Here is a 27,966-nt window from a genome sequence, read left to right as displayed (position 1 = left end):
GCCTCTCACTGTTGTGGCCTCTCCCGTTGCGGAGCACAGGCTCCGGACACGCAGGCTCGGCAGCCATGGCTCACGGGCCCAGCCGCTCCGTGGCATGTGGGATCCTCCCAGACCAGGGCACGAACCCGTGTCCCCAGCATCGGCAGGCGGACTCTCAACCACCGCACCACCAGGGAAGCCCGAGGTATCCAAATTGGAAGGTAAGAGGTATAACTGTCACCATTTGCAGATAACGTGATATTCTATATAGAGGACCCTAAAGTCTGCACCCAGCAACTATTAGAACTAATAAATGAATTCAGCATGTCTGCAGGATACAAGATTAATATACGGAAATCTGTTGCATTTTTATACACTAACAATGAAATATCAAAAAGAGACAGTAAAAAAATTACTGTGTAAAATCACATTTAAAAAACCCAAAAAACCTAGGAATAAACTTAACCAAGGAGGTGAAAGACCTATATTCTGAAAACTATAAAACATTGATTAAGAAAACTGATGATGATTCAAAGAAATGGAAAGATATTCTATGTTCTTGGATTGGAAGACTTATTATTAAAATGGCCATACTACTCAAAGCAATCTACAGATTTAATACAATCCTTATCAAAATACTGATGACATTTTTTCACAGAACTAGAACAAATAATCCTAAAATTTATATGAATCCACAGAAATCCTATAATTGCCAAAGCAAATTTGAGGAAAAAGAACAAAATGGAGGCATAACCCTTCCAGACTTCAGACTATTCTACAAAACTACAGTAATCAAAACAGTGTGGTACTGGCACAAGAACAGACATATAGATCAATGGAACAGAATAGAGAGCCCAGAAATAAATGCATGCAACTGTGGTCAATTAATCTATGACAAAAGAGGCAAGAATAAATAATGGAGAAAAGACAGTCTCTTCAACAAGTGGTGTTGGGAAAGCTGGACAGCTACATGTCAATCACTGAAATTAGAACACTCCCTCACAACACATACAAAAATAAACTCAAAATGGTTTGAAGAACTACATGTAAGTCATGACACCATAAAACTCCTAGAAGAGAACACAAGCAAAACACTCTGACATAAATCACAGCAATATTTTGTTAGATAAGTTTTCCAGGCAAAAGAAATAAAAGCAAAAATAAACAAATGGGACCTAATCAAACTTAAAAGCTTTTACACAGCAAAAGAAACCAAAACAAAAAGACAACCCACAGAATTGGAGAAAAATCTGCAAATGATAAAACAAACATGGGATTAATATCCAAAATATATAAACACCTCATGCAACTCAATATCAAAACACAAACAAACAACTGAGTTAAAAAATGGGCAGAAAACCTGAATACACATTTGTCCAAAGAAGATATACAGGTGACCAACAGGCACATGAAAAGATGTTCAACATAGCTAATTGACTAGAGAAACGCAAATGAAAACCACAATGAGGCATCACCCTCACACCTGTCAGAATGGCTATCATCAAAGACTACAAATAACAAATGCTGGAGAGAATGCAGAGAGAAGGGAATCCTCATACACTTTTGGTGGGAATGTAAATTGGTGCAGCCGCTATGGAAAACGTTAGGAAGGTTCCTTAAAAAACTAAAAATAGAACTACCTTATAATCCAGCAATTCCACTCCTAGGTATACATTTGGAAAAAAAATAAAAACACTAATAAAAAGGATACATGCACCCCAATGTTCATAGCAGCACTATTTACAATAGCCAAGACATGGGAGCAACCCAAGTGCCCATCAGTAGATGACTGGCTTAAGAAGATGTGGTATTGGACTTCCCTGGTGGCGCAGTGGTTGAGAATCTGCCTGCCAATGCAGGGGACACGGGTTCAAGCCCTGGTCTGGGAAGATCCCACATGCCGCGGAGCAACTGGGCCCGTGAGCCAAAATTACTGAGCCTGCGCGTCTGGAGGCTGTGCTCCACAACAAGAGAGGCAGCGACAGTGAGAGGCCTGCGCACCGTGATGAAGAGTGGCCCCCACTTACCACAACTAGAGAAAGCCCTCGCACAGAAACGAAGACCAAACACAGCCATAAATAAATAAATAAATTTAAAAAGATGTGGTATGAACATATAATGGAATATTACTCAGCTATAAACAAAAGAATCAACTATTGCCATTGGCAGCAATGTGGATGGACCTAGAGAATATTATGCTTAGTGAAACAAATCAGAGAAAGACAAATAGTATATGATATCACTTATATGTGGAATCTAAAAAATAATACAAATGTATGTATATACAAAACAAACAGATTCACAGAAACAGAATAAACTTATGGTTACCATAGGGAAGGGGTGGGAGGGAAAATTAGGGGTATGGGATTAACAGATACAAACTATTATACATAAAATAGATAAGCAACAAGGATTTACTGGATAGCATAAAAAGTTATACCCAATATCTTATATTAACCTATAATGGAATTTAATCTGAAAAAAATTGAATCACTATAATGTACAGCTGAAACTAACACCATATTGTACATCAACTATATTTCAATTTTTTAAAAAAAAGTGCCCATATGGAGCCTACTTCAAAAGACTGATGTAAGGATTAGATGAGCTAACAAAGTGCTTGACACAGTGCTCAGCATGAAGTTAGAGTCTGTATAGTTTTGCTATCATTAGTGTACCCACCAAAGGACCAGGCACTGCAGTATTCAATGGAAGGCACAGACACTAAAACTCACCATGTCCTGATTTCCCAATACTTGTTGATAGCACAATAAACTTCACAATCACCCAGGCTCTAAACCCCTTTTGGTGCTTTTCTTTCCCTTGACCTTGTATTCAGTCAGGCAGCAGATCCTGTCAAACCTGTTGCTGTAATATTCTCAATCCTGTCACCTCTTCCTCACAACTATTTCTACCCTGGCTTTGTCCTTGTTCCTACCTAAACATACCAGGACATTGTCCTCCTGTCCTTCCCTATGTCCTCTGCTCCTCACAAGCCCCCCTACAGCATGGCCTCACTAATCTCTCTAAATCATGCTACCTAACCTTCAACAACTCTCCATTTTTTATGAACTACATTTCTCATTCTTTGGCTTTGGGATTCAAGACCACCCATGATCTAGCTTCAATTTACCTTTCCAGCTGTATTTCCCACTACTCTCCTTCATGTACTCTTAGATGTAATTTACCTGAATCATTAGCCAGTTGTGAGATATACCTAAACCTTAATGAGAGCGGCCACTGAGGCCCAGAGATGCTAAGAAAATAGCCAAAGGTCACAGAGTTCATGGCAAAGCAGACTTTAGGTCATCGATGGCATTGTAAGTTAATACTGGGGGAGTACCCAACATCTGCCAGCATAGCAGTGCTGGAAAAAAATAGAGAAAAAAGACATTAAAAAAAAAACAAACAAACAAGATATCTCTGAGGACTTCAAAGTAATGTACTACCTCCTCCAGATCCAAAAGCAGTAGAGGTGGCCAGGAGTTCATCAGAATAGCAAGGACTAAAAGCATCCTACTTGAAGGGGACAAAGGACAAGATAACTGTTTAAACTAGTAACCCAAGTAGAGCTCGCAAGTAGAGATTGAAAAACTACAATCACTACCTGAGACCACAGTTTATATAAAAGCTGTGCACTTAGAGAACCTGGAGGATACAGACAGAGCCTTGTAGCCAGGACCTGGGCCAAACTGCCTGCTGGCTCAGTGACTAGATTTAGAATAACCCTAATGGATCATAAACCACCTATATAAGACCTGATCTTAGACTGGGGACCCAAGGGTCCAGGTGGAAGCAACCACAAAAATCTAGACAGGATGGAGAGAGACAACTCAGAAGGAGTTAGACTGCCAGCTAGAATTCCATACACATGGAGAAACTAATTCTACAAAAGGCAACAAAAGCAACAATTTGGATACGACCTCACTCCCAAGTGATATCAATAATTACTCTAGAAGTAACTTTAAAGTATTTTAACTCTCTAAAAACATAAGGAAATAGAATATTTTTAAAAAACAAGATTACTGGGCTTCCCTGGTGGCGCAGTGGTTGAGGGGCCGCCTGCCGATGCAGGGGACATGGGTTCGTGCCCCGGTCTGGGAAGATCCCACATGCCGCGGAGTGGCTGGGCCCGTGAGCCATGGCCGTTGAGCCTGCGCTCCGTAACAGGAGAGGCCACAACAGTGAGAGGCCCACATACCACAAAAAAAAAAAAACAAAAAAAACAAGATTACTAAACAAAAGAAGCAAAAGATGTAGGTATAAACACACCAACTAGAAATCTTGGAAGTGAAATGAAAAACCCAACAAATGTAATAAACAAAGACAGAACTAGCAAACTGGAGGATGACACTGAGGATTCCACAACACAGCACAGGAAGAGATAAAAATACACAAAATAACAATTAAGAGAGACAGAGGATGGGATTATATGTAATAACAACTTCAGAAGTAAACAATCTAAAAATGGTGAAGCTATATTTATCTCCTTCAAATCTTTACCCAAACATTACCATATCACTGTAACCTAACCCTTCTATTCCATTTAAAATTGTGATGACCTCTACCCTCCCATTCCTTCTTCCCCTTATTTTTCTACATAGCACTTCCAGCTTCTAAAGTACTACATAAATTATGCATATATATTGTCTCCTCCAACTAGAATGTGAGAATTAATGAGGATAGAAACACATCCGTTTCAGTAACTGTTGAATCCCTCTAGAACATCAACAAGCAATTGTTACGTTTCATAAATATTTGGTGAGTGAAAATTAATGGTTGAGCATTTTTCATAAAGGAAGAAAAGCAATGAGTCCTCAGTTTGAAGGCAAACAGCAAAGATCTAAAAAAAAAATTATAACCCATTATTGTGATATGTGGCACAATTTGAATATAGACTGCATATATGTTTATCAATATTCAATTTCCTAAATATGATTGTATTTATGTAAAAAAATGCTTTTGTTCTTAGGAGATGCATGCTGAAGTATTTAAGAATGAATTTTCGTGGTGTCTGCAACTAACTTTCATGGTTAAGGAAAAAATTATATATTACATATATGCATATATATGTATATTGACAAATAAATATAAAGCAAATGTAGAAATTTAACAATTGGTAAATCTAAATGAAGAGTACACAGGTGTTTATTTTCTATAGATTGTGAAGTTTTTCAAGATAAAATACTGAAGAAAATAGAGGAAAAATAAGTATTTTGAGATTGAACACCAATACTTATAATAAAAATAAGAGAACTTCTGGTAGAGTGAAGAGGTCAGCAGTCCCTCTACTCCCCCTAAAATCACTATAACACTGGAAAAAATAGTCAAAAACAACCACTTCAGGGCTCTGGAAATAAACCAAAGGGAAAAATAAATTGAGAAACTACTGAACTTTGGAAGATGAGTGGGACTCTGAGGCATTCTTACCTGAGCTACTCCCATTCTCCTCCCCAGCCTGACGGGTGCAGAAGTGCTAACAGGGTAGGGATGGCAGTGAAAACCAACAACTGAGTGAGCAGACTTGATCTGGAGTGGAAGGCAAAGAGCCCATGCCCAGTGGTAATCGTGAGAAAAAACAGCAAAATTAGAGGGACAAAAACAAGGAAAGTCTACAGTTCTGCTTGCCTGAAACTGTGGTCTAATTTGGGACAAGATATGGGCAGACTAATTTTAAAACTTGCAGGGAGAAAGTCTGCAAATGAGTGGGAGGCTGTGCACATATACCAGTATCTCCTACTTTTTCGAAAAGTTTGCTTTACACCACTTCATTTTACAAAAGACTTGGTTAGTACCTGTTTTCATTTAACCGAAAGAAATCCAGAGCACTTTCACTTTTATGAAAATAGGTGAAAAGCAAAAACAGCATTCAGCATTTGTTTTGCAGTAAGCCCTTACAGAGGCAGCAAACACCCCAAGTAGCGAGAAGGATACTGCCAAGCTCCTTCCATAGCAACTACACTCAGCACCTGAGCCTCAAACAGCCATAGCTCTGAATGGTGTCTCTGAACATCTGTGCTTTATCTCAGTTTATCTTGTGCGCTCACTGGCAAGATGGTAAAGTAATTGCTTCCTCATTTCATGCCATTTGGCTTAAGAAAGGTTTCATAGAAACACTCTACTTTTGGTAGCGGGGGAAACCTATAGAGGGAAACCTAAGAAGGCCCAAGCTCTTCACATATCCCTGGGCTGACAGAGAGAATGAGTACCCTGGAAAGGCTCAGGGGGAAGTAAAAGTGGGAGAAGACTAGAAAATTGCCTGAACTTTGAATACATCCTCCACATACCCACTGATAAATCATCCGAGGCTGAAAGACCTACTGACTCAAGGTTTTTGAGCAGAATCTCTTATCAATCATTGAGATGACCACTAAACTACAAAGATGCAGAGGCATCCTCTAAAAAGCCACACTTAAAAACTAAAAATTCAAATTAAAATAACTGAGCAGAAAAATCAGCAGACACATACTTCAGGGAAGAGATTTTTCAGATTAAGTCCAGGCAAATTACAAAGCTAAAAAAACAGCAACAACAACCAAATAGTGGCAACAACCCTCAAAGGAACAAATGTCAAATCCAGAGATGCTACAATATGTTACACAAAATCTCCATTTTACAGCAAATTTATGAAATATATAAGAAATAGGAAAGTGTGACCCATACTCAAGACAAAAGACATCAAGAGAAACTACGTGTGTGCTCAGATGTTGAATTAATAAACAAAGACTACAACTCACAGAAGGACAAATATTGCATGATTCTCCTTATATATCTAAAATAGTCAAACTCATAGAAACACAGAGTAGAATGGTGGTTTCTAGGGGGAGGAGGAAATGGGGAGTTGGGTCAAAAGGGTATACAATTGTAGCTACGCAAGATGAATTACTTCTAGAGATCTGCTGTACAATAGTGTGCCGATAGTTAACAGTACTGATTATGCACTTAGAAATGTTTTTTTAAAGAGTAAATCTCAAGTGTTCATACCACAATTTTAATAATAAAAGACTACAAAGCAGCTATTGTACATTTGTTTTAAAAAATTAAAGGATACAATGATTAAAGAATTAAAGGGAATTATGACAATGACTCAATGACTCAAAGAGGGAATCTCAAAATAAAAATAGCAACGATAAAAAAGAATCATGAAAATTCTAGAATCAAAAAGTATAATAACTGAAATGAAAATTCCTGGATAGGTTCAACAGGAGAATTGATATGGCAGAAAAACCAACAAACTTGAAGACAGATAAATAAGAATTATCTAATTTGAAAAATAAGATATTAAGATTGAAGAAAAATTTACAGAGCCTGAGAGACCTGTGGCACAACAGCAAGCATATCAATATACATGAGATCCTCAGAAAGAGAGGAGAACAAAAAAAGGGCAGAAAAAAATAATGGAAGGAATAATGACCTTGCTAAAAATATTAATCTACAAATCCCAGAAGCTCAACAAACCTTGAGTAAGATAAACAAACAGATGCACACCTAGACACAGCATGCTCAAATGGTTGAAAGCCAAAGGGAAAATCTTAAAAGCAGTAGGAGAAAAATAACTCACTGCAAATAGAAAAACAATACAATTCACAGCTAACTTCTCATCAAACACATGGTGGCCAAAAGGCAGTGGAATGACATATTCAAAGGGCTGGGGGAGAAATGCCAACAGAGAATTCTAAATCCATCAAATGCTATCTTTCAAAAATGAATTTAAAATATAGTACAAAATAAGGACTGAGAGAATTTGTTTCTGGCATACTTACCTTAAACAAAAATATTAAAGGAAGTCCTTCAGATGAAAGGAAATGACAACAGACTTGGTAAGTTGAATCCATGGGAAAAAAATGAAGAGCAGCAGAAATGGTAAATATGTGGGTAAATATAAAGGAATATATATATTTTTTCTCTTAAATTTTTAGAAGACATTGTATAAAGCAATAATTATAATGGTATTGTCACATATATATAATAATATATATAAATGTAATATATATGACAATTAATAGCACAAAGAAAGGGGAAGGAAATAAAGCTATACCAGAATAAAGTTGCTATATTATACCAGAACTCAGTCAATTTTAATCTGAAGTAGTCCATAATAAGTTAAGATGCCTACTGTAATATCTAGAATAACCACTTAGACAATAACATAAAAAATAGTAAAAACTCAAGAGTAATTAAAATGATACCCTAATAATTATCTGTTTAACACAAAAGAAGGCAGTAAAGGAGCAACCCAGTAATAAAAAAGGCATAAGATATAGAAGAAGAAGACATATATCACAGGGTAGAAATAGAGAAAGCAAAGAATAGAGAAAGCCAAAAGCAAAATGGCAGATGTAAGTCCAACTTTAATTTTATTAAATTTTACAGACCAAAACTCCAATCCAAAAGCAAATACTGTCTGACTGTGTAAAAACAGGAAGATCCAACAATGCACTGTATTTCAGAGACCAACTTCAAATCAAGACACAAATACATTAAAAGAGAAAGGACAGAAAAAGATATACCATGCAAATAGTAATCATAAGACAGCTAGAGTGGCTGTAATATCTAACAAAGTGAATTTTAAGAAATACTACTAGATAAAAAGAGAGATTTTATAATGATAAAAGGCCAATACATAAGAAAACTGTAACAACTATAAAGGCATATACGCCTAAAAACAGTCTCAAAATACGTGAAGCAAAAACTGATAGAATCAAGAGGAGAAATAGACAAATTAACAATTTGCGCCAGTCTTAATTACTAACAGAACAAGTAGGCCAAAAATCAGCAAGGCTATAGCAGATTTGAACAATACTATCAATCAACTTGACCTGACATTTTTTAATACTCCATCAAATGAGAGCAGAATATGCATTCTTTTCAGATGCATGTAAAACATTCTCCAGGATAGTTCATATGGTAGGCCAAGAAACAAGTCTCAAATGAAGTGACATATTTCTAAACAACCCATGGGTCAAAAAAGAAATCACAAGGGAAATTAGAAAATATTTTGAACTAAATGAAAACAAAAATACAACATATCAAAATTTATGAAGTATGGCTTAAACAGTGCTTAGAGGGAAATTCAGCAGTTTAAATACCTATATTAGAAATGAAAGGTTTCACATCAATAATCTAAGCTTCCACTTTAAGAATAGACAAAGAAGAGTGACTTAAACATAAAGCGAGCAGAGGGAAGGAAATAAAGATTAGAGGGGAAAAACTCATGAAATAGGAAACAAAAACAACAGAGAAAAATCAAAGAAACCAAAAGTTCTTTGGGAAAAAAAAATCAAAAAGTTCATAAACTTTTAGCTAGGCCGACTAACAGATGACACAGAATTCTAAAATCAGGGATGAAAGAGGGGACATTAATTACCAACCCTACAAAAATTAAAAGGATTATGAGAATACTATGACCAACTTTATATCAACAAATTGGACAACTTAGATAAAACAAACAAATTTCTTAAAACCCACAAACTACCAAGACTAAGGAAGAAAAAGAAAATCTAATAGCTCTATAAGAAGAAAAAAAAATAAATTACTATTAAAAATCTGCCCCTCCCTTCCTACCACATAACACAAACACAAGCCCAAGCTAGATGGCTTTATCCAGTGAATTCTATCCAATATTTAAAGAAGAAATCATAGCAATCCTACACAAATTCTTTCATAAAATAGAGGCAGGGGAATTTTTCAACTCATTCTATAGGACCAGTTACCTTTTTATCAAAGCAAGACAGTTATCACAAGAAAACTAGAGACCAATATCCGCTGTGAGCATGCACATGAAATTCCGTAACACAATGTTAGCAAATGAAACCCAGCAGCATATAAAAAAGACTAAAACCATGATGAAGTGGGATTTATGTGACAATGACATTTATGGGGCTCCTCCCTCCTCTCTGACATCACCCTTCAGACAGATTTAAATTGTAATAGTTTGGTTTGCAGATGACATGATACTATACATAGAGAATCCTAAAGATGCTACCAGAAAACTACTAGAGCTAATCAATGAAATTGGTAAAGTAGCAGGATGCAAAATTAATGCACAGAACTCTCTTGCATACCTAAACACTAATGATGAAAAATCTGAAAGAGAAGTTAAGGAAACACTCCCATTTACCACTGAAATAAAAGAAAAAAACACCTAGGAATAAACCTACCTAAGGAGACAAAAGACCTGTATGCAGAAAACTATAAGACACTGATGAAAGAAATTAAAGATGACACAGATGGAGAGGTATACGATGTTCTTAGATTGGAAGAATCAACATTGTGAAAATAACTATACTACCCAAAGCAATCTACAGATTCAATGCAATCCCTATCAAACTACCAATGGCATTTTTCACAGAACTAGAACAAAAAATTTCACAATTTGGATGGAAATGCAAACGACCCCAAATAGCCAAAACACTCTTGAGAAAGAAAAACGTAGCTGGAGGAATCAGGCTCCCTGACTTCAGACTATATTACAAAACTACAGTCATCAAGACAGTATGGTACTGGCACAAAAACAGGAATATAGATCAATGGAACAGGATAGAAAGCCCAGACATAAACCCACGCACATATGGTCACCTTATATTTGATAAAGGAGGCAAGGATATACAATGGAGTAAAGACAGCCTCTTCAATAACTGGTGCTGGAACAACTGGACAGGTACAGGTAGAAGAATGAAATTAGAACACTACTTAACACCACACAGAAAAATAAACTCAAAATGGATTAAAGACCTAAATGTAAGGCCAGAAACTATAAAACTCTTAGAGGAAAACATAGGCAGAACACTCTGTTATATAAATCACAGCAAGATCCTTTTTAATCCACCACCTACAGTGATGCAAATAAAAACAAAAATAAACAAATGGGACCTAATGAAACTTAAAAGCTTTTGCCCAGCAAAGGAAACCATAAACAAGACAAAAAGACATCCATCAGAATGGGAGAAAATATTTGCAAATGAAGCAACAAAGGATTAATCTACAAAATTTACAAGCAGCTCATGCAGCTCAATATCAAAAAGACAAACAACCCAATCCAAAAATGGGCAGAAGACCTAAATAGACATTTCTCCAAAGAAGATATTCAGATTGCCAACAAATACCTGAAAGGATGCTCAACATCACTAATCGTTAGAGAAATGCAAATCAAAAATACAATGAGGTATCACCTTATACCAGTCAGAATGGCCATCATCAAAAAACCTACAAACAATAAATGCTGGAGAGGGTGTGGTGAAAAGGGAACCTCCTTGCACTGTTGCTGGGAATGTAAATTGATACAGCCACTATGGAGAACAGTATGGAGGTTCCTTAAAAAACTGAAAATAGAACTACCATATGATCCAGCAATTCCAGTACTAGGCATATACCAGAAGAAAACCATAAGTCAAAAAGAGTCATGTACCACAATGTTCTTTGCAGCTCTATTTACAATAGCCAGGACATGGAAGCAACCTAAGTGTCCATCAACAGATGAATGGATAAAGAAGGTATGGAACATATATACAATGGAATATTACTCAGCCATAAAATGAAATGAAACTGAGTTATTTGTAGTGAGATAGATGGACCTAGAGTCTGTCATACAGAGTGAAGTAAGTCAGAAAGAGAAAAACAAATACCGTATGCTAACACATATATATGGAATCTAAAAAAAAAGAAAAAAAGGGTTCTGACAAACCTAGGGGCAGAACAGGAATAAACGTGCAGAGGTAGAGAATGGACTTGAGGACATGTGGAGGCAAAAAGGCAAGCTGGGACGAAGTGAGAGAGTGGCATGGACATATATACACTACTAAATGTAAAATAGAGAGCTAGTGCAAAGCAGCCACATAGCACAGGTAGATCAGCTTGGTGCTTTGTGACCACCTAGAGGGGTGGGATAGGGAGGGTGGGAGGGAGAAGCAAGAGGGAGGAGATATGGGGATATATGTATATGTAGAGCTGATTCACTTTGTTATAAAGCAGAAACTAGCACACCATTGTAAAGCAATTATACTCCAATAAAGATGTTAAAAATAAATTTTAAAAAATTGTGGTAGTTTGGCTGTGTACTCCTTTCATTTACATGCTAATCAATGTAGACCTTCTTTGGTGGTTATGTGTAAGGTGTATGAAATAAAGTAATCTAATCCTATTGAAATTATGGATATCAAAAAGAGGTTAAGGATAACATAAAAGGAGCAGAAAGCAAGAAGACTTCCATTTTTAGCCTTGATGGTGAGGGCTTAACTACCTGACAAGGATTTAAAACAAAGATGAAGAAGTAGGAGAGCCATGAGCTTACTTCTCAGTTCAGTTATATCCAGGGCTTAAAATAATCAAGAACCAACCAGATCCATGTGGAAGATAAATTCAGCTAATTTAGGAGTTTTCCTAGAGTGAGAAATGATACCCTAATTATTGGGAAAAAGGAATTGTATCTTCAGAAATACAAGTAAGACTTTGAAGAGATGGTGTGTTCCTTTCTCCAGCTGCATGTCAACTCAAGCACTGAAATCCAGTGATAAATTTCAGGCTTATCTACATCTGGTCACCAGTTAAGATGACAGAGCTTTCCAAGCCCTAGAAGGTTTACTTCTAGGTTCTTGCTTTTAGAGATAGTTATCAGAGGGTGATGATACCCCTTGCCATCCATCCAACAACCACCCAAGTTACCCTGGTGGACAAATATACTGGATCAACCCACAAATACAGTCAAAATATGTTTGAGGTGAGAGACATGAGAGAAAGCTATAGCGTTTTCAGGAAGCACTTGCAAACATCTAACACTTTAAAACCCATCTCTAAGAACCCGAGAAAGAAGCAACCATATTTAGGTGGTCATTCATTTCTGCATGGTTTAGAATACAATCTTCAGCCTACAGCATTAATAAGTTAGCCAATTCTGCACTATAAATGAACATAAAAATCTAACAGTTTAAAATTTTTTAGTATATGACAAACATTATTTCCATTTTCAAAAAGTAATGCTTCAGTTAGATAGCCTCATCCACCACAAGGCAGACGGCAGAAGCAAGAAGGCCTACAGTCCTGCAGCCTGTGGAACAAAAACCACATTCACAGAAACATAGACAAGATGAAAAGGCAGAGGGCTATTAACCAGAAGAAGGAACAAGATAAAACCCCAGAAAAACAACTAAATGAAGTGGAGAAAAAGAATTCAGAATAATGATAGTGAAGATGATCCAGGACCTCGGAAAAAGAATGGGGGCAAAGATCAAGAAGATGCAAGAAATGTTTAACAAAGACCTAGAAGAATTAAAGAACAAACAAACAGAGATGAACAATACAATAACTGAAATAAAAACTACACTAGAAGGAAGCAATAGCAGAACAAATGAGGCAGAAGAACGGATAAGTGACCTGGAAGACACAATGGTGGAATTCACTGCTGTGGAAGAGAATAAAGAAAAAAGAATGAAAAGAATTTAAGACAGCCTAAGAGACCTCTGGGACAACATTAAACACAAAAACATTCGCATTATAAGGGTCCCAGAAGGAGAAGAGAGATACAAAGGACCCGAGAAAATCTTTGAAGAGATTATAGTCGAAAACTTCCCTAACATGGGAAAGGAAATGGCCACCCAAGTCCAGGAAGCGCAGAGAGTCCCATACAGGATAAACCCAAGGAGAAACATGTCGAAACACATAGTAATCAAATTGGCAAAAATTAAAGACAAATAAAAATTACTGAAAGCAGTAAGGGAAAAACAACAAATAACATACAAGGGAACTCCCATAAGGTTAACAGCTGATTTCTCGGCAGAAATTCTACAAGCCAGAAGGGAGTGGCATGATATACTCAAAGTGATGATGGGAACAACCTACCATGAAGATTACTCTACCCGGCAAGGATCTCATTCAGATTTGATGGAGAAATCAAAACTTTTACAGACAAGCAAAAGCTAACAGAATTCAGCACCACCAAACCAGCTCTACAACAAATGCTAAAGGAACTTCTCTAAGTGGGAAACACAAGGAAGAAAAGGACCTACAAAAACAAACCCAAAACAATTAAGAAAATGGTCATAGGAATATACATATCGATAACTACCTTAAATGTGAATGGATTAAATGCTCCAACCAAAAGACAAAGGCTTGCTGAATAGATACAAAAACAAGACCCATATACATGCTGTCCACAAGAGACCCACTTCAGACCTGGGTACACATACAGACTGAAAGTGAGAGGATGGAAAAAGATACTCCATACAAACGGAAATCAAAAGAAAGTTGGAGTAGGGCTTCCCTGGTGGCACAGTGGTTGAAAGTCCACCTGCCGATGCAGGCAACACGGGTTCGTGCCCTGGTCCAAGAAGATCCCACATGCCGCGAAGCGGCTAGACCTGTGAGCCATGGCTGCTGAGCCTGTGAATCCGGAGCCTGTGCTCCGCAACGGGAGAGGCCACAACAGTGAGAGGCCCATGTACCGCAAAAACAAAAAAACAAAAACAAAAAAAAAAGAAAGTTGGAGTAACAATACTCATATCAGATAAAATAGACTTTAAAATAAAGAATGTTTCAAGAGAAAAGGAAGGACATTACATAATGAACAAGGGATCAATCCAAGAAGAAGATATAACAATTATAAATATATACATGCACCCAACATAGGAGCACCTCACTACATAAGGCAACTGCTAACAGCTATAAAAGAGGAAATCGGCAGTAGCACAATAATAGTTGGGGACTTTAACACCTCACTTACACCAATGGACAGATAATCCAAAATGAAAATAAGGAAACACAAGGTTTAAATGTCACAATAGATCAGATAGATTTAATTGATATTTATAGGACATTTCATCCAAAAACAGCAGATTACACTTTCTCCTCAAGTGCACACAGAACATTCTCCAGGATAGATCACATCTTGAGTCACAAGTCAAGCCTCAGTAAATTTAAGAAAACTGAAATCATATCTAGCATCTTTTCTGACCACAACGCTATGAGATTAGAAATGAATTACATGTAAAAAAACGTAAAAACCACAAACACATGGAGGCTAAACAATACACTACTAAATAACCAAGAGATCACTGAAGAAATCAAAGAGGAAATCAAAAAGTACCTAGAGACAAATGACAATGAAAACACGACGATCCAAAACCTATGGGATGCAGCAAAAGCAGTTCTAAGAGGGAAGTTTATAGCTATACAAGCCTACCTCAGGAAACAAGAAAAATCTCACATAAACAATCTAAACTTTAACCTAAACGAACTAGAGAAAGAAGAACAAACAAAACAAAGTTAGCAGAAGGAAAGAAATCATAAAGATCAGAACAGAAATAAATGAAATAGAAACAAAGAAAACAGTAGCAAAGATCAATAAAACTAAAAGCTGGTTCTTTGAGAAGATAAAGAGAAGTGATAAACCATTAGCCAGACTCATCAAGAAAAAGAGGGAGAGGACTCAAATCAATAAAATTAGAAATGAAAAAGGAGAAGTTACAACAGACATCGCAGAAATACAAAGCATCCTAAGAGACTACTACAAGCAACTCTGTGCCAATAATATGGACAACCTGGAAGAAATGGACAGATTCTTAGAAAGGTACAACCTTCCAAGACTGAACCAGGAAGAAATTGAAAATATGAACAGACCAATCACAAGTAATGAAATGGAAACTGTGATTAAAAATCTTCCAACAAACAAAAGTCCAGGACCAGATGGCTTCACAGGTGAATTCTATCAAACATTTAGAGAAGCGCTAACACCCATCCTTCTCAAACTCTTCCAAAAAATTGCAGAGGAAGGAACACTCCCAAACTCACTCTATGAGGCCACCATCACCATGATACCAAAACCAGAAAGATACTATAAAAAAAGAAAATTACAGACCAATATCACTGATGAATATAGATGCAAAAATCCTCAACAAAATACTAGCAAACAGAATCCAACAACACATTAAAAGGATCATACACCATGATCAAGTGGGATTTATCCCAGGGATGCAAGGATTCTTCAATATACATAAATCAATCAATGTGGTACACCATATTAACAAATAGAAGAATAAAAACCATATGATCATCTCAATAGATGCAGAAAAAGCTTTTGACAAAATTCAACACCCATTTATGATAAAAACCCTCCAGAAAGTGGGCACAGAGGGAACCTACCTCAACATAATAAAGGCCATATATGACAAAGCCACAGCAAACATCATTCTCAATGGTGAAAAAGTGAAAGCATTTCCTCTAAGATCAGGAACGAGACAAGGATGTCCACTCTCACAACTATTATTCAACATAGTTTTGGAAGTCCTAGCCATGGCAATCAGAGAAGAAAAAGAAATAAAAGGAATACAAATTGGAAAAGAAGAAGTAAAACTGTCACTGTTTGCAGATGACATGATACTATACATAGAGAATCCTAAAGATGCCACCAGAAAACTACTAGAGCTAATCAATGAATTTGGTAAAGTTGCAGGATACAAAATTAATGCACAGAAATCTCTGGCATTCCTATACACTAATGATGAAAAACCTGAAAGAAAAATTATGGAAACACTCCCATTTACCACTGCAACAAAAAGAATAAAATAAGACCTGTATGCAGAAAAGTATAAGACACTGTTGAAAGAAACTAAAGATGATATGAACAGATGGAGAGATATACCATGTTCTTGGATTGGAAGAATCAACATTGTGAAAATGACTCTACTACCCAAAGCAATCTACAGATTCAACGCAATCCCTATCAAATTACCAATGGCATTTTTTACAGAACTAGAACAAATCATCTTAAAGTTTGTATGGAGACACAAAAGATCCCGAATAGCCAAAGCAGTCTTGAGGGAAAAAAACGGAGCTGGAGATATGGGACTCCCTGACTTCAGACTATACTACAAAGCTACAGTAATCAAGACAATATGGTACTGGCACAACAACAGAAACTTAGATCAATGGAACAAGATAGAAAGCCCAGAGAGAAACCCACAGACCTATGGTCAACTAATCTATGACAAAGGAGGCAAGGATATACAATGGAGAAAAGACAGTCTCTTCAGTACGTGGTGCTGGGAAAACTGGACAGCTACATGTAAAAGAATGAAATGAGAACACTCCCTAACACCATACACAAAAATAAACTCAAAATGGATTAGAGGGCTCCCCTGGTGGCACAGTGGTTGGGAGTCCACCTGCCGATGCAGGGGACGCAGGTTCGTGCCCCGGTCTGGGAGGATCCCACATGCTGTAGAGCGGCTGGGTCCGTGGGACGTGGCCACTGAGCCTGCGTTTCCGGAGCCTGTGCTCCGCAGCGGGAGAGGCTGTGGCAGTGAGAGGCCCACATACAGCAAAAAAAAAAAAGGATTACTGACCTAAAAGTAAGACCAGGCACTATAAAACTCTTAGATGAAAACTTAGGAAGAACACTCTTTGACATAAATCACAGCAAGATCTTTTTTATCCAACTTCTAGAGTAATGGAAATAAAAAACAAAAATAAACAAATGGGGCTTAATGAAACTTCAGAGCTTCTGCACAGCAAAGGAAACTATAAACAAGATGAAAAGACAACCATCAGAATGGGAGAAAATATTTGTAAAGGAATCAACAGCCAAGGATTAATCTCCAAAATATATAAACAGCTCATGCAGCTCAATATTAAAAAAACAGACAGGGCTTCCCTGGTGGCACAGTGGTTGAGAGTCTGCCTGCCGATGCAGGGGACGCAGGTTCGTGCCCCAGTCTGGGAAGATCCCACATGCCGTGGAGCAGCTGGGCCCGTGAGCCATGGCCGCTGAGCCTGCACGTCTGGAGCCTGTGCTCCGCAACAGGAGAGGCCACAACAGTGAGAGGCCTGCATACCGCAAAAACAAATACACATACAAACAACCCAATCCAAAAATAGGCAGAAGATCTATATAGACATTTCTCCGAAGAAGATATACAGATGGCCAAGAAGCACGTGAAAAGGTGCTCAACATCACTAATTATTAGAGAAATGCAAATCAAAACTACAATGAGGTATCACCTCAAACCTGTTAGAATGGGCATCATCAGAAAATCTACAAACAACAAATGCTGGAGAGGGTGTGGTGAAAAGCGAACCGTCTTGCACTGTTGGTGGGAATATAGATTGACACAGCCACTATGGAGAACAGTATGGATGTTCCTTAAAAAACTAAAACTAGAGTTACCATATGATCCAGCAATCCCACTACTGGGCATATACCCAGAGAAAACCATAACTGAAAAAGACACATGCACCCCAATGTTCACTGCAGCACTATTTACAATAGCCAGGTCATGGAAGCAGCCTAAATGCCCCTCGACAGACGAATGGATAAAGAAGATATGGTATATATATACAATGGAATATTACTCAGCCATAAAAAGGAACGAAACTGGGTCATTTGTTGAGACGTGGATGGATCTAGAGACTGTCATACAGAGTGAAGTAAGTCAGAAAGAGAAAAACAAATACCGTACATTAACACATATATCTGGAATCTAGAAAAATGCTACTGATGAACCGGTTTGCAGGGCAGAAATTGAGACACAGATGTAGAGAATAAATGTTTGGACACCTGGGGGGGGAAAACGGCAGGGGGGGGGGGTGGTGGTGGGATGAATTGGGCGCTTGGGATTGACATGTATACACTGATGTGTATAAAACTGATGACTAATAAGAACCTGCTGTATAGAAAAAACAAATAAAATTTAAAAATTTTTAAAAAGAAAAAAGAATACCAGACGGTGATGAAGTACCAGAGAGCAGGGAGGTAACGCGATCTGATTTTCATTTCAGAAAAAGCACTCAAAAGCTGGGTGGAGGTGGTGTGGAGGTTGATGCAATTAGAAGTGGAAGGACCAGTCTGGCTCCCGTTAGAGTAACCCAAGTGAGAAGGTCTTGGTGAAAAAGTCATTATGACTATTATAGTAGTCGTAGTAAGTACATCATCCTTCTAAAACAGTGGTTTTTGCCTCTATAAAGCCCAACACCTTCATTAATATTAAGTATTTTGTAAAACCCATTTTAAGACAAAACTTAACGATGATATAACCTACCTACACCTTCAGGAGAAAAGAAATTTGAAAGTAAACTTTGAGTAAGATCGTATGTCTTTCAAAATGCCACTGCTCAGACACAGCTAGACTAGAAGACGTAATGAAGTACCAGATCCAGAACTGACAGCTCTAAATGCTGACTGATATAAATGTGCTAAATTAGCAACTTAAATTCCTCTACGACCTTTGCCACTGTAATGTGAGTTTCCCAAAACACTGAACCAGTCAAATTCCAAAGCAAGACAAAATGCAATCTTTTGTCCATTTTCCCAGCAGTTATATTCCTGAAAAAGTCAGTGTCTATTAAAACCATACAAAAGTATTTGGTGTTCACAAGCATAATGAAGTTAAGTTCCAAGTTCTGATCACTATAATCAGATTTTTCATCTATGTGAATGACTGGTGTGGCATCTTGAAAGACTCCTAGGTTGGGAACCAACTTACTGAGATGCTTCACTGCCCCATGCATTGCTGGATGTCTGACCTCTCTGGACCTAGTCCATTTTCATTGTGAAATCCAAAAATATTCCCCAAGAAAGTCATGAAATACTGTATTAGACAATATCATTTTTGTCGATAATCATTAGTGTAAAGTAGGCAGAATCTAAAAAAAAAAAAAATTAATGCTTCAGATGAAGGAAAGACTATGAAACCATAGAAGAGACAAAGAAAGTCTCTGGGTGTCACAGGAGATTTGAAATAACGCAAATGCCAACTAAAAAAATTCAGACTAATATTTGAATTAATGAAGCCAGGACACAGCTATGTATTTTGTGGCAAAGCAAGGATCAAAATCTTGAGTACAGATTTCCAGGAAAACTACGTGTAGAGTAAATCTATAGCCTCATTCAACATGGCTAATTTCAAAAATTAAATCTGGCTGATCATACATACGAACCATCAAGGTTTATATGTTTTTCTAGATGAATTTCAAATTATGTCAATATAACATTTCTACGTTATGAATTTAAAAATAATTCATAACAATTCTACAGACCATATGCAAGTTTATTTAAATAATTTAACACTGCACAGAGAGCTAATTTATAAGTATAAAAATAGGTGGTTTAGCAACCAAATACAAGCACCACACAGAAGCAGATTACACATACACGATTAGCCCTTTAGAAGACTAAGGCAACCTTAATATCTCAAGTAATTTTATGAGAATACTTTACTCATATGATAGACATCATTAAAACATCTCAAAATATGCAGAACCCACAAATATTTTTCAGTATGAAGTCTTCCCTTCCAGTTTTCTTATCAATATATTAATGATTCTTCTTAAATACTGTATAACAGTTAGTCTAGATTGACAAATGGGCTGTCAAAGCCACTGTCTTGTTGGTTAGACAGAGGAGCGATTAATTTTCTTGAAGGCTGTGGACACACTGCAGATGGTGCTGTGCTGCTCAGCTTTTTGAAATCTGACTTTAATATATCAGCCTTATGATGAGGTAGGTGTCCAAGAGTCATGCTGATCTTCCCTGGCAGGGAATGCGTGGTTTCTTCTGACAGGTCTGGAGCATGACCACTCTGACATTTCATAGGTTGATGAATCATACTGTTTTTCTCTGAATCTAAAGGAAAACTTGCTGCTGAAAACTGCTGGAAATTAACAGATTCGTCGAGCATATCCAGAGTTTCTTGTGGCCTATCATGCAAAAATGACACTTCATGACTGTTGCAGGGTAGAGCGGTACTGTTGGAATGCCAGCCTACAGAGTCACTGAGGTCCCCTCCATCCTTTACTGGAGTTTCCTTAACACCCAAACTTTGGCTTTTCTCAGATGCAGCATTTTCACTTGCCATTAGTGGATTACACTTGTATACTTTTAAACCAAGTCTCTCATTAGGACTTCGAAAAGTTATATGCGTGGACTCGGATTCAGAAAGACTAGGGGTATATCTAGGTAAGGGTTTATTTCTGAAGGATCCGAGAAAGGGGTGTGCAGTTGAGTGCTGGAGTGATTCAGAGCCAGTATCACCGAGGAGGTCTATCTTCTTGTGCAAACCAAAGCCTCTTTCACCCTTGCAAGGAACAAACTCAGGAGAAACATTCCTTGGCGAAATGTCTAGGTGTTTGTGACTGTTATCCCCGAACTGAAAGCCTGGATGTGACACTTTGGAACCCTCATGCTTTCTGTCCCCGTGCTCTGCGTCCTCTAATCGCCTTTGTAAGTTACAGGCAGCCCTCCTCTTAGGAGCTTGGTCACACATACTTCTAGGGATAGTTTTTATACTGTTTGATTTGCTTTCACTGTGACACGATATATTCTGATTCACATCATTTCTTTTTGATTTTTCAACTCCAGTCAGCATCTCTGAAGTCAGAGGCAATACTATTGTATACAAGGGAACACAAAATTAGGGGAAAACAAAATTAGGAGAAAATTAACACTGAAAGAGGAGAAAAAAATGTATGTTTTTATATATTTCCAAGGGATGCATGTATATTCTAATCATTCTCAAAGAAAATACATCAATGCTGGACATTTAAAAATATTCTTTTACGTATATCTATTAGATAAAGCTGAGTAATTTTGTTAATGAAATCTAATATGTTATTATTGCTATCCACCTGCTGTATTATTTTCTGTAATAGTTGGTATAGCATTTCAAGAGCCAACTGCAACATTTCCAGTCTTGCTCTGATGCCAAATATGGAGTTTCTGATGGAGAAAGTTTGCTGGAAGAACCCACCCAACCCAAGACAGACAGACAGACAGACAGACACACACACACACACACACACACACACATCCCTCTCACACACTTTCTCTCTTTTTCTCAAAGCTAAAATAGTTTCTGATTTAATTAGCTAAGACACTAAATCTGATCAGAAGCAGAACAGCCACACAGCACAGAATCGGAGGCATCATATCTCAAAGTAGGGTACCTTGGTCCTTAAAGTCTCTGAAAAGGGTTTGTTTCTGCTGGGGACATTATTCATTATTTGCAGTTGCCCCAAATCTAGAAAACTCTTTTCTTGTTATATGCCACTGCCCTTTTATAGCCAAGGTTCACATCGCCATTCCAAAATTTACACAAATAATCTCTGTGCTTTTATTTGAAGAACGTTTACCAACATCAATCTTGGGAATTCCTGAACAGTCTTTGCTTCAAGCTTTCCAGAAGTGCAAAAACCCCATTTCCTCACAGATATGTTCAAATCCTCCCAGTGTGACTGGGAATTTACTAATTTTTTTCATGTTTTTCTATCAGCTTTTGATTCATATACTCTTAAGTTATTCTATTTTGAACAGAAAGAATTCATTTATAGCTTCTTGGGAGGTTGCTCCTTTATCATTATGAACTTTGGTTCAGTTTAATGCTAACTCTAATTTACCTAATATTGTATTTAACTCTATAATTTATCTAATATCAACATTGCATTGCTTGGTATATCACTTTCCAGCCCTTTATTTTGAATTTTTGACAATGTTCTTATCTGGAATAACATATGTCTAGAATATTTAAAACTGTTTGAAAATTGTGGTCTTTTAATAAGTGAGTTTAACCAATTCACATTTAGTGTGACTGCTGAGGTTTCAACCTACTATTATTTTCTATTTACCCATGCTTTCTACATGTATTTTTCCTCTTTCTAGATTATTAGATTGAAACGTTTTCTTCCAAGTTTTACCCCTACTACTTTGAAAATTATATATTCTATTTCTCTATTAGTTAGCCTTAAATTTTTATACACATACTTAAACTTATATTTTTCTAGCAATCTCTAGAGTTATCAGTAACTACATCTTCTCCTTGAAAATAGTATAAATCTTAGCATATTGTTAGTTTCCTCTATAATATCCTCCTACATCTTTCTGAGAATACTGTATTTTTCTAACATTCTCAGGTCCTGTTGTTTGTTCTATTAATTCTATCTTTTTAGGTATAAGTTCTGTTGTGGATTTTTTTTTTTTTTTTTTGCTTTGTCTTATTTTGAGTTTGGTATCTTTCTTCATGGTGCTGGCTTTCTATAAATATGTGGTAATTCTTGGTTGAATGCTTATCTTTCAGATGTACTGAGTACAGTATCTGCTGCTTGTTTAAAGGAGTTGGAAGTGGAATGGGAAGGAATGAGCAGCAGGGTAGAAAGACCTGATACCTGGTACTCTGGGATTTGGGCTCTCAGTTCCTCCTCGGTGTGGCTAGCCACCTAGAGCACTGCCCAGTTCCCAGACTCTCTGTTCCTGTTGCTCTTACCTAGCCCAATCTGAGGTTCAGGAAGAAAGATAAGTAGAAATAAAGAGGGCAATCCCACCTGGTTTCAGCTGCTCTGGAACACCAGCTAATTACCCCATTGGTATCCCCTAGGCTTACTACTTCTCCTGGAACATACCACCTTCACACGTAGAACAGTTTCAATATTGCTCCCATTTGTAACTATCATCTTCTGGGAGTTTTGAGCTGAGGTTTCCATCTTCAGTTTACAGTGTTTGCCTTCTTTCAGGGACTTCTCACAGCCTCTGATTTATCAGTTGTAACTTTTAAAAGCTCAGTTATAATTTCTTCTTTTTCTCCTTCTATACTGTCGTTTAAAATCTTTTCTATCATTTCTAGGGATGGAAGCAGCAGGAGGAAGCTGGTGGGTAAGCTCAGTCTGCCTACTTGAACTGGAAACTCTACACTGTTTTTTTGTAAGTTTCCAGTTTAAGTAAAACATGCACACAATAGGATAACTCAGCTCTCACTCCTTACATTCTCTACTCTCATACTAAAGATATTAAATATCTAAAAAAGAGGGAGAGAAAAATCCTTCAAGTAACTCATTTTGACATACCTGACTGTGTAGTTTTGCTCTGAGATCTACTAGAAATAGGTGTTTCCAGCAATTTTGCCATCATAACAAGTTTGCTAGCAGCATTCATAATCTTTTTCTCAGCCCTGTGGGGAATTCGAGAATATGAAATTAATACAGTTTAAAGCAAAAAATAAGTTTCCTTAGCCCCAGGATTTCTGTTTTCCTATATGCTCTGCCACCACTTAGGGCAGCACAGACATTAAGCCTCTCTTAATCCCTAATGGCTCATCATGTAGACACAGGTAATTCTGTGGCTAAGGAAAATGCTTAGAAAATGACAACATGCTGTCCTGGTACTCTCAGGACACACTGTTCAGACAGAACTTACCCTTCCTCTTTTCCATCATCCTGCAAAATCTGCTGGAGGCAAATCAAATAATATTTGCGCATCTTTCGGGAGGTTTCTTGACGTTCTCGCAATACCTCTGCTTTTACCATTTCCGCAGCTCTTTCCTTACTCTCCTGAATATAACGAAGCATATCACCTGGGGGCGGGGGAATCCCCACAAAATGCACGTTTATTAGCAGTTTTTCCGAAACAGGAGAGGCAGACTTCAGACCAATTTTCTGGGAGATGAAGTGACTGGATGTATAGTTTAAACATTATAGTTTTCTACAATCATTAAAATGGAATATTTCCGGTCACCATTTTGGTAGACTCAAAGCGGGAGTAATCCAAAAGTCCTTTTACAATGATGACAGACATATACGGTAAGGAAACATGGCATATCCCCCAGGGAAACTGTCATATTTTGAAACACTGAAGCAAGCAGTTATCATTAATATGAGGCACAGAAATTTATGCATTTCAATTACATGTTATGTCTAGTTATATACAGAAAGGGTAAGGCAGAAAGGAAGAGAGAAGCAGACAAAGAGAGAAATGAGGTAATATGAGCTGGATTCATATTCTTCTGTTTACTTGTGCTCTGAAAATCCATGTTTCATTATTTATTCAATTTTTTGGCAGCACTTATGAGTCTCCAACTAAATATAATACTACAATCCATGAGAGATACGTACAAAATGCTATTGCAGGGAGAGAGATGAGACTTATGATGCCTCCTGAAATTTACATTTAAAAATAGTTCACAGCTTTCAAGTCTTCCTTTTATGTTTAACTCAGTGTGCTTCGATTGGAACTACCACTATTTAAGGTTAACATTTTGTCCTAAATCCAGGACTACATCCTACCTCTAGAATATTATCATCTCTATTATATTAAGGATTCCAACTCATAAAGGAATCTCCCTCAATATCAGTAAGCTCTTCCTGAAAATTACACATTCTAGGCAAAAATGCTAAGTGGAAGACTATTTTTCATTACTTCAAGTGGGAAAAATTTTGATGGAGTACATGTCAAAACAAAACTTCCAACCAACTTCTAAAATGTAAAACAATACACACAAATACACAACAAGCTATCATGTTAGGATGAAAAAGAAAAGCTTAAAATTTCACTTTCCAATCACTATAATTGTTAACAAAATGTAAATTTCTTTCTAGTAATATGTACTCTGTTAGTACTGGCAACAGCTAAGAAGCACATTCTCTATACTGATACTGAGTGGGCTTTTCAAAACATCTCCACCATGATTCTGATGATCTACCAATTATATTTGGAACTTGAGACCTTTCCCACTCATTCTGTTTAAAATGAATGAATTTTAGGAGGTAAATATACATTTCTTGTACGTAAACACTGGTATTGTTCTGGGACATACACACCAACTATGCAATATTGCAATTAAAAACCAGGAGGTATTCTACTGGGAAAACATAAACCAGAGAAATGTTCTGCAGGATATGCGGCACCACCTAGTACTACAGGACTTGATAAATAAATTTACATCTATGACATAATCCATTATGAAAATAATAGAGACAACAGAACAATTCCTAATTGCATCCATTTTTCATGGTCCTTAAAAGTTTATGGAAGAAAGTAGTAACTGCTCATTTAAACTTACATGACATTTTCTTTGGTAGTAGTTATTTAAGTTGTAAGATTATGAAATTTTTAGTTTAATATTAGTGTCCAAGAAGAAAAATCTTGGAAGCAGTTCAAGATGGCAGTACAGGAAATCCTGAACTCATCCTCCCATGGATACACCAAATCTACAGCTACATATAGAACAACTGTCTCTGAAAAAGACCTGAGAACTAGCCCAAGAGCCACCCCACACAAAGGACAAAGGGGACACATCAAGGTGAGTAGGAGATGCAGAGACACAATCTTGCCAAAACCTTCACCCTTGGCATGACATCCCACAATCAGGAGGAATATCACAAAAACAAAGCTTCTCCCTGAGGAGCAAGGGGTTTGGGCCCCACATCAGGTGCCCCAACCCTTAGGACCTGCTCCAGAGAGATGAGCCCCCAAAACACCTGGCTTTGAAAACTAATGGGGCTTACGTCCAGAAGACACAAAGTGCTGTAGGAACCTGAGATTCTGCTCCTACAGGACTCACGCACAGACTCACTCAACTCAGGAACCCAGCGCAAAAATAGCAGCATTAAAAATACCTAGACCTTATGTTAAGGAGATGTACTTGCTGATCTTAAAGCATCTGCCAGAAGGGCAGAATCTGTTAGAACTCTCCCAGGGAACAGAGGTGCTGGCGGGAACCATTTGTGTACTCTTCTACCTTACTAGTACTGGCCCTTGCAGGCGCCATTTTTACACTCTCCCTCTACCTTGCTAGAGCCACTTGCCCCACCCTTGGACTCCATGGTGGCCCCACCATGCCAAACCCAGCCTGGTGTTCCACTGAAGCCCCACCACACCAAACCCAGCAGGTGTGCACAGTTCACACAGGGGACACCCCTTGAACACCTGGCTCTGGTGGCTAGAGGGCTTGCATTTCTGGACCCCACAGGACTGAAACAACTGGAGAGAGAATTCTTGGTAAGCTACAACCCCCAGGACACTGCACAGACAGCAGCCTGAAACACACCCCAGTCTTCCTGTGACCACTCCTTCAAGACTGGGAGAGGTAGCTGTTACATAGAAATAAACACATAGAGAGTCAAGCATAATGAAGAAACAGAGAAATATGTTCCAAATGAAAGAACCAGACAAAACCCCAGAAAAAACCCTTAATGAAAGGGATGTAAGTAACTTACCTGATAAAGAGTTCAAAGTAATGGTCATAAAGACGCTCACCAATAAGAATGAACACAGAGAGAACTTCAACAGAAAAATAGGAAATACAAGAAATGTTAAAGAGACTCACTTCAGATGTAAGGACATATACAGGCTAAAAGGGAAGGGATGGAAAAATGTTTCATGCAAATGGAAACCAAAAGAAAGCTGGAGTAGCTTAGCAAATTCCTGAAATTTGTGTGGAACCACAAAAGATCCCAAATGGCCAAAACAATCTTGAAAAAGAACAACAAAGGCTGGAGGCATCACGCTTCCTGGTTTCAAACTACAATACAAAGCTATAGTAATTAAAGCAGTTTGGTATTGACATCACAGACAAACAGATCAATGAAACAATATACGGAGCCCAGAAATAAACCCCCTCACACATGGTCAATTAATTTACAACAAAGGAGGCAAGAATATACAATGGGGAAAGGAAAATCTCTTCAAAAAATTGTGATGGGAAAACTGGGCAGCCACATGCAAAAGAATCAGACTGGACTACTTTCTTTATACCATAAACAAAATCAACTCAAAATGGATTAAGGACTTGATTGTAAGACCAGAAACAATAAAACTCCTAGAAGAAAACACTGGCAGTAAGCTCACTGACATTGGTCTTAGTGATATTTTTTTGGATCTAACTCCAAAAGCAGTGGCAATATATACAAAAATAAACAAGTGGGACTACATCAAACTGAAATGCTCTGCAGAGCAAAGGAAACCATCAACAAAATAAAAAAGGCAACCTATTGAATCAGAGAAGATATTTGCAAATTATATATCCAATAAGGATTAATTTCCAAAATATACAAAGAGCTCATACAACTCAGTAACAACAAAAAACAATCAATCTGATTAAAAATGGGCAGAAGATCTGAATAGACAGGTTTCCAAAGAAAACATAGATATGGACAACAAGTATATGAAAAGATGCTCAACATCACTAATCATCATGGAAATGCAAATCAAAATCACAATAAGATATCACCTCATACCTG

At 37.5% G+C, this 27,966-nt stretch overlaps 1 protein-coding gene across 6 annotated transcripts in view; it reads right to left on the bottom strand.

The window, feature by feature from the left end:
* The window catches only part of CEP152 (centrosomal protein 152), a 163,543-nt gene that overhangs the window by 46,803 nt on the left and 88,774 nt on the right, over positions 1-27,966 (bottom strand). For 3 of the 6 annotated variants that reach the window (XM_029239614.1, XM_029239616.1, XM_029239618.1), the window contains 3 exons: positions 24,146-24,302; positions 23,797-23,900; positions 19,995-21,349 (listed from right to left, as the gene is read on the bottom strand). The exons of 1 other annotated variant lie outside the window; for it this stretch is intronic. In XM_029239614.1, the coding sequence (XP_029095447.1) occupies positions 20,310-21,349; positions 23,797-23,900; positions 24,146-24,302 (1,301 nt within the window). In that variant the 3' untranslated portion in view covers positions 19,995-20,309. Of the gene's footprint in view, positions 1-19,994; positions 21,350-23,796; positions 23,901-24,145; positions 24,303-27,966 lie in introns of those variants that run through there. 2 more of the 6 variants (XM_029239617.1, XM_029239615.1) reach the window with 1 other exon arrangement.

The sequence above is a fragment of the Monodon monoceros genome, unplaced genomic scaffold, assembly GCF_005190385.1.
Source record: "Monodon monoceros isolate NGI ecotype Baffin Bay Population unplaced genomic scaffold, NGI_Narwhal_1 Super_Scaffold_21, whole genome shotgun sequence".
NCBI lineage: Eukaryota > Metazoa > Chordata > Mammalia > Artiodactyla > Monodontidae > Monodon > Monodon monoceros.
Note: the sequence above shows the minus strand (reverse complement) of the source record. Positions and strands in the feature narration are given on the sequence as shown.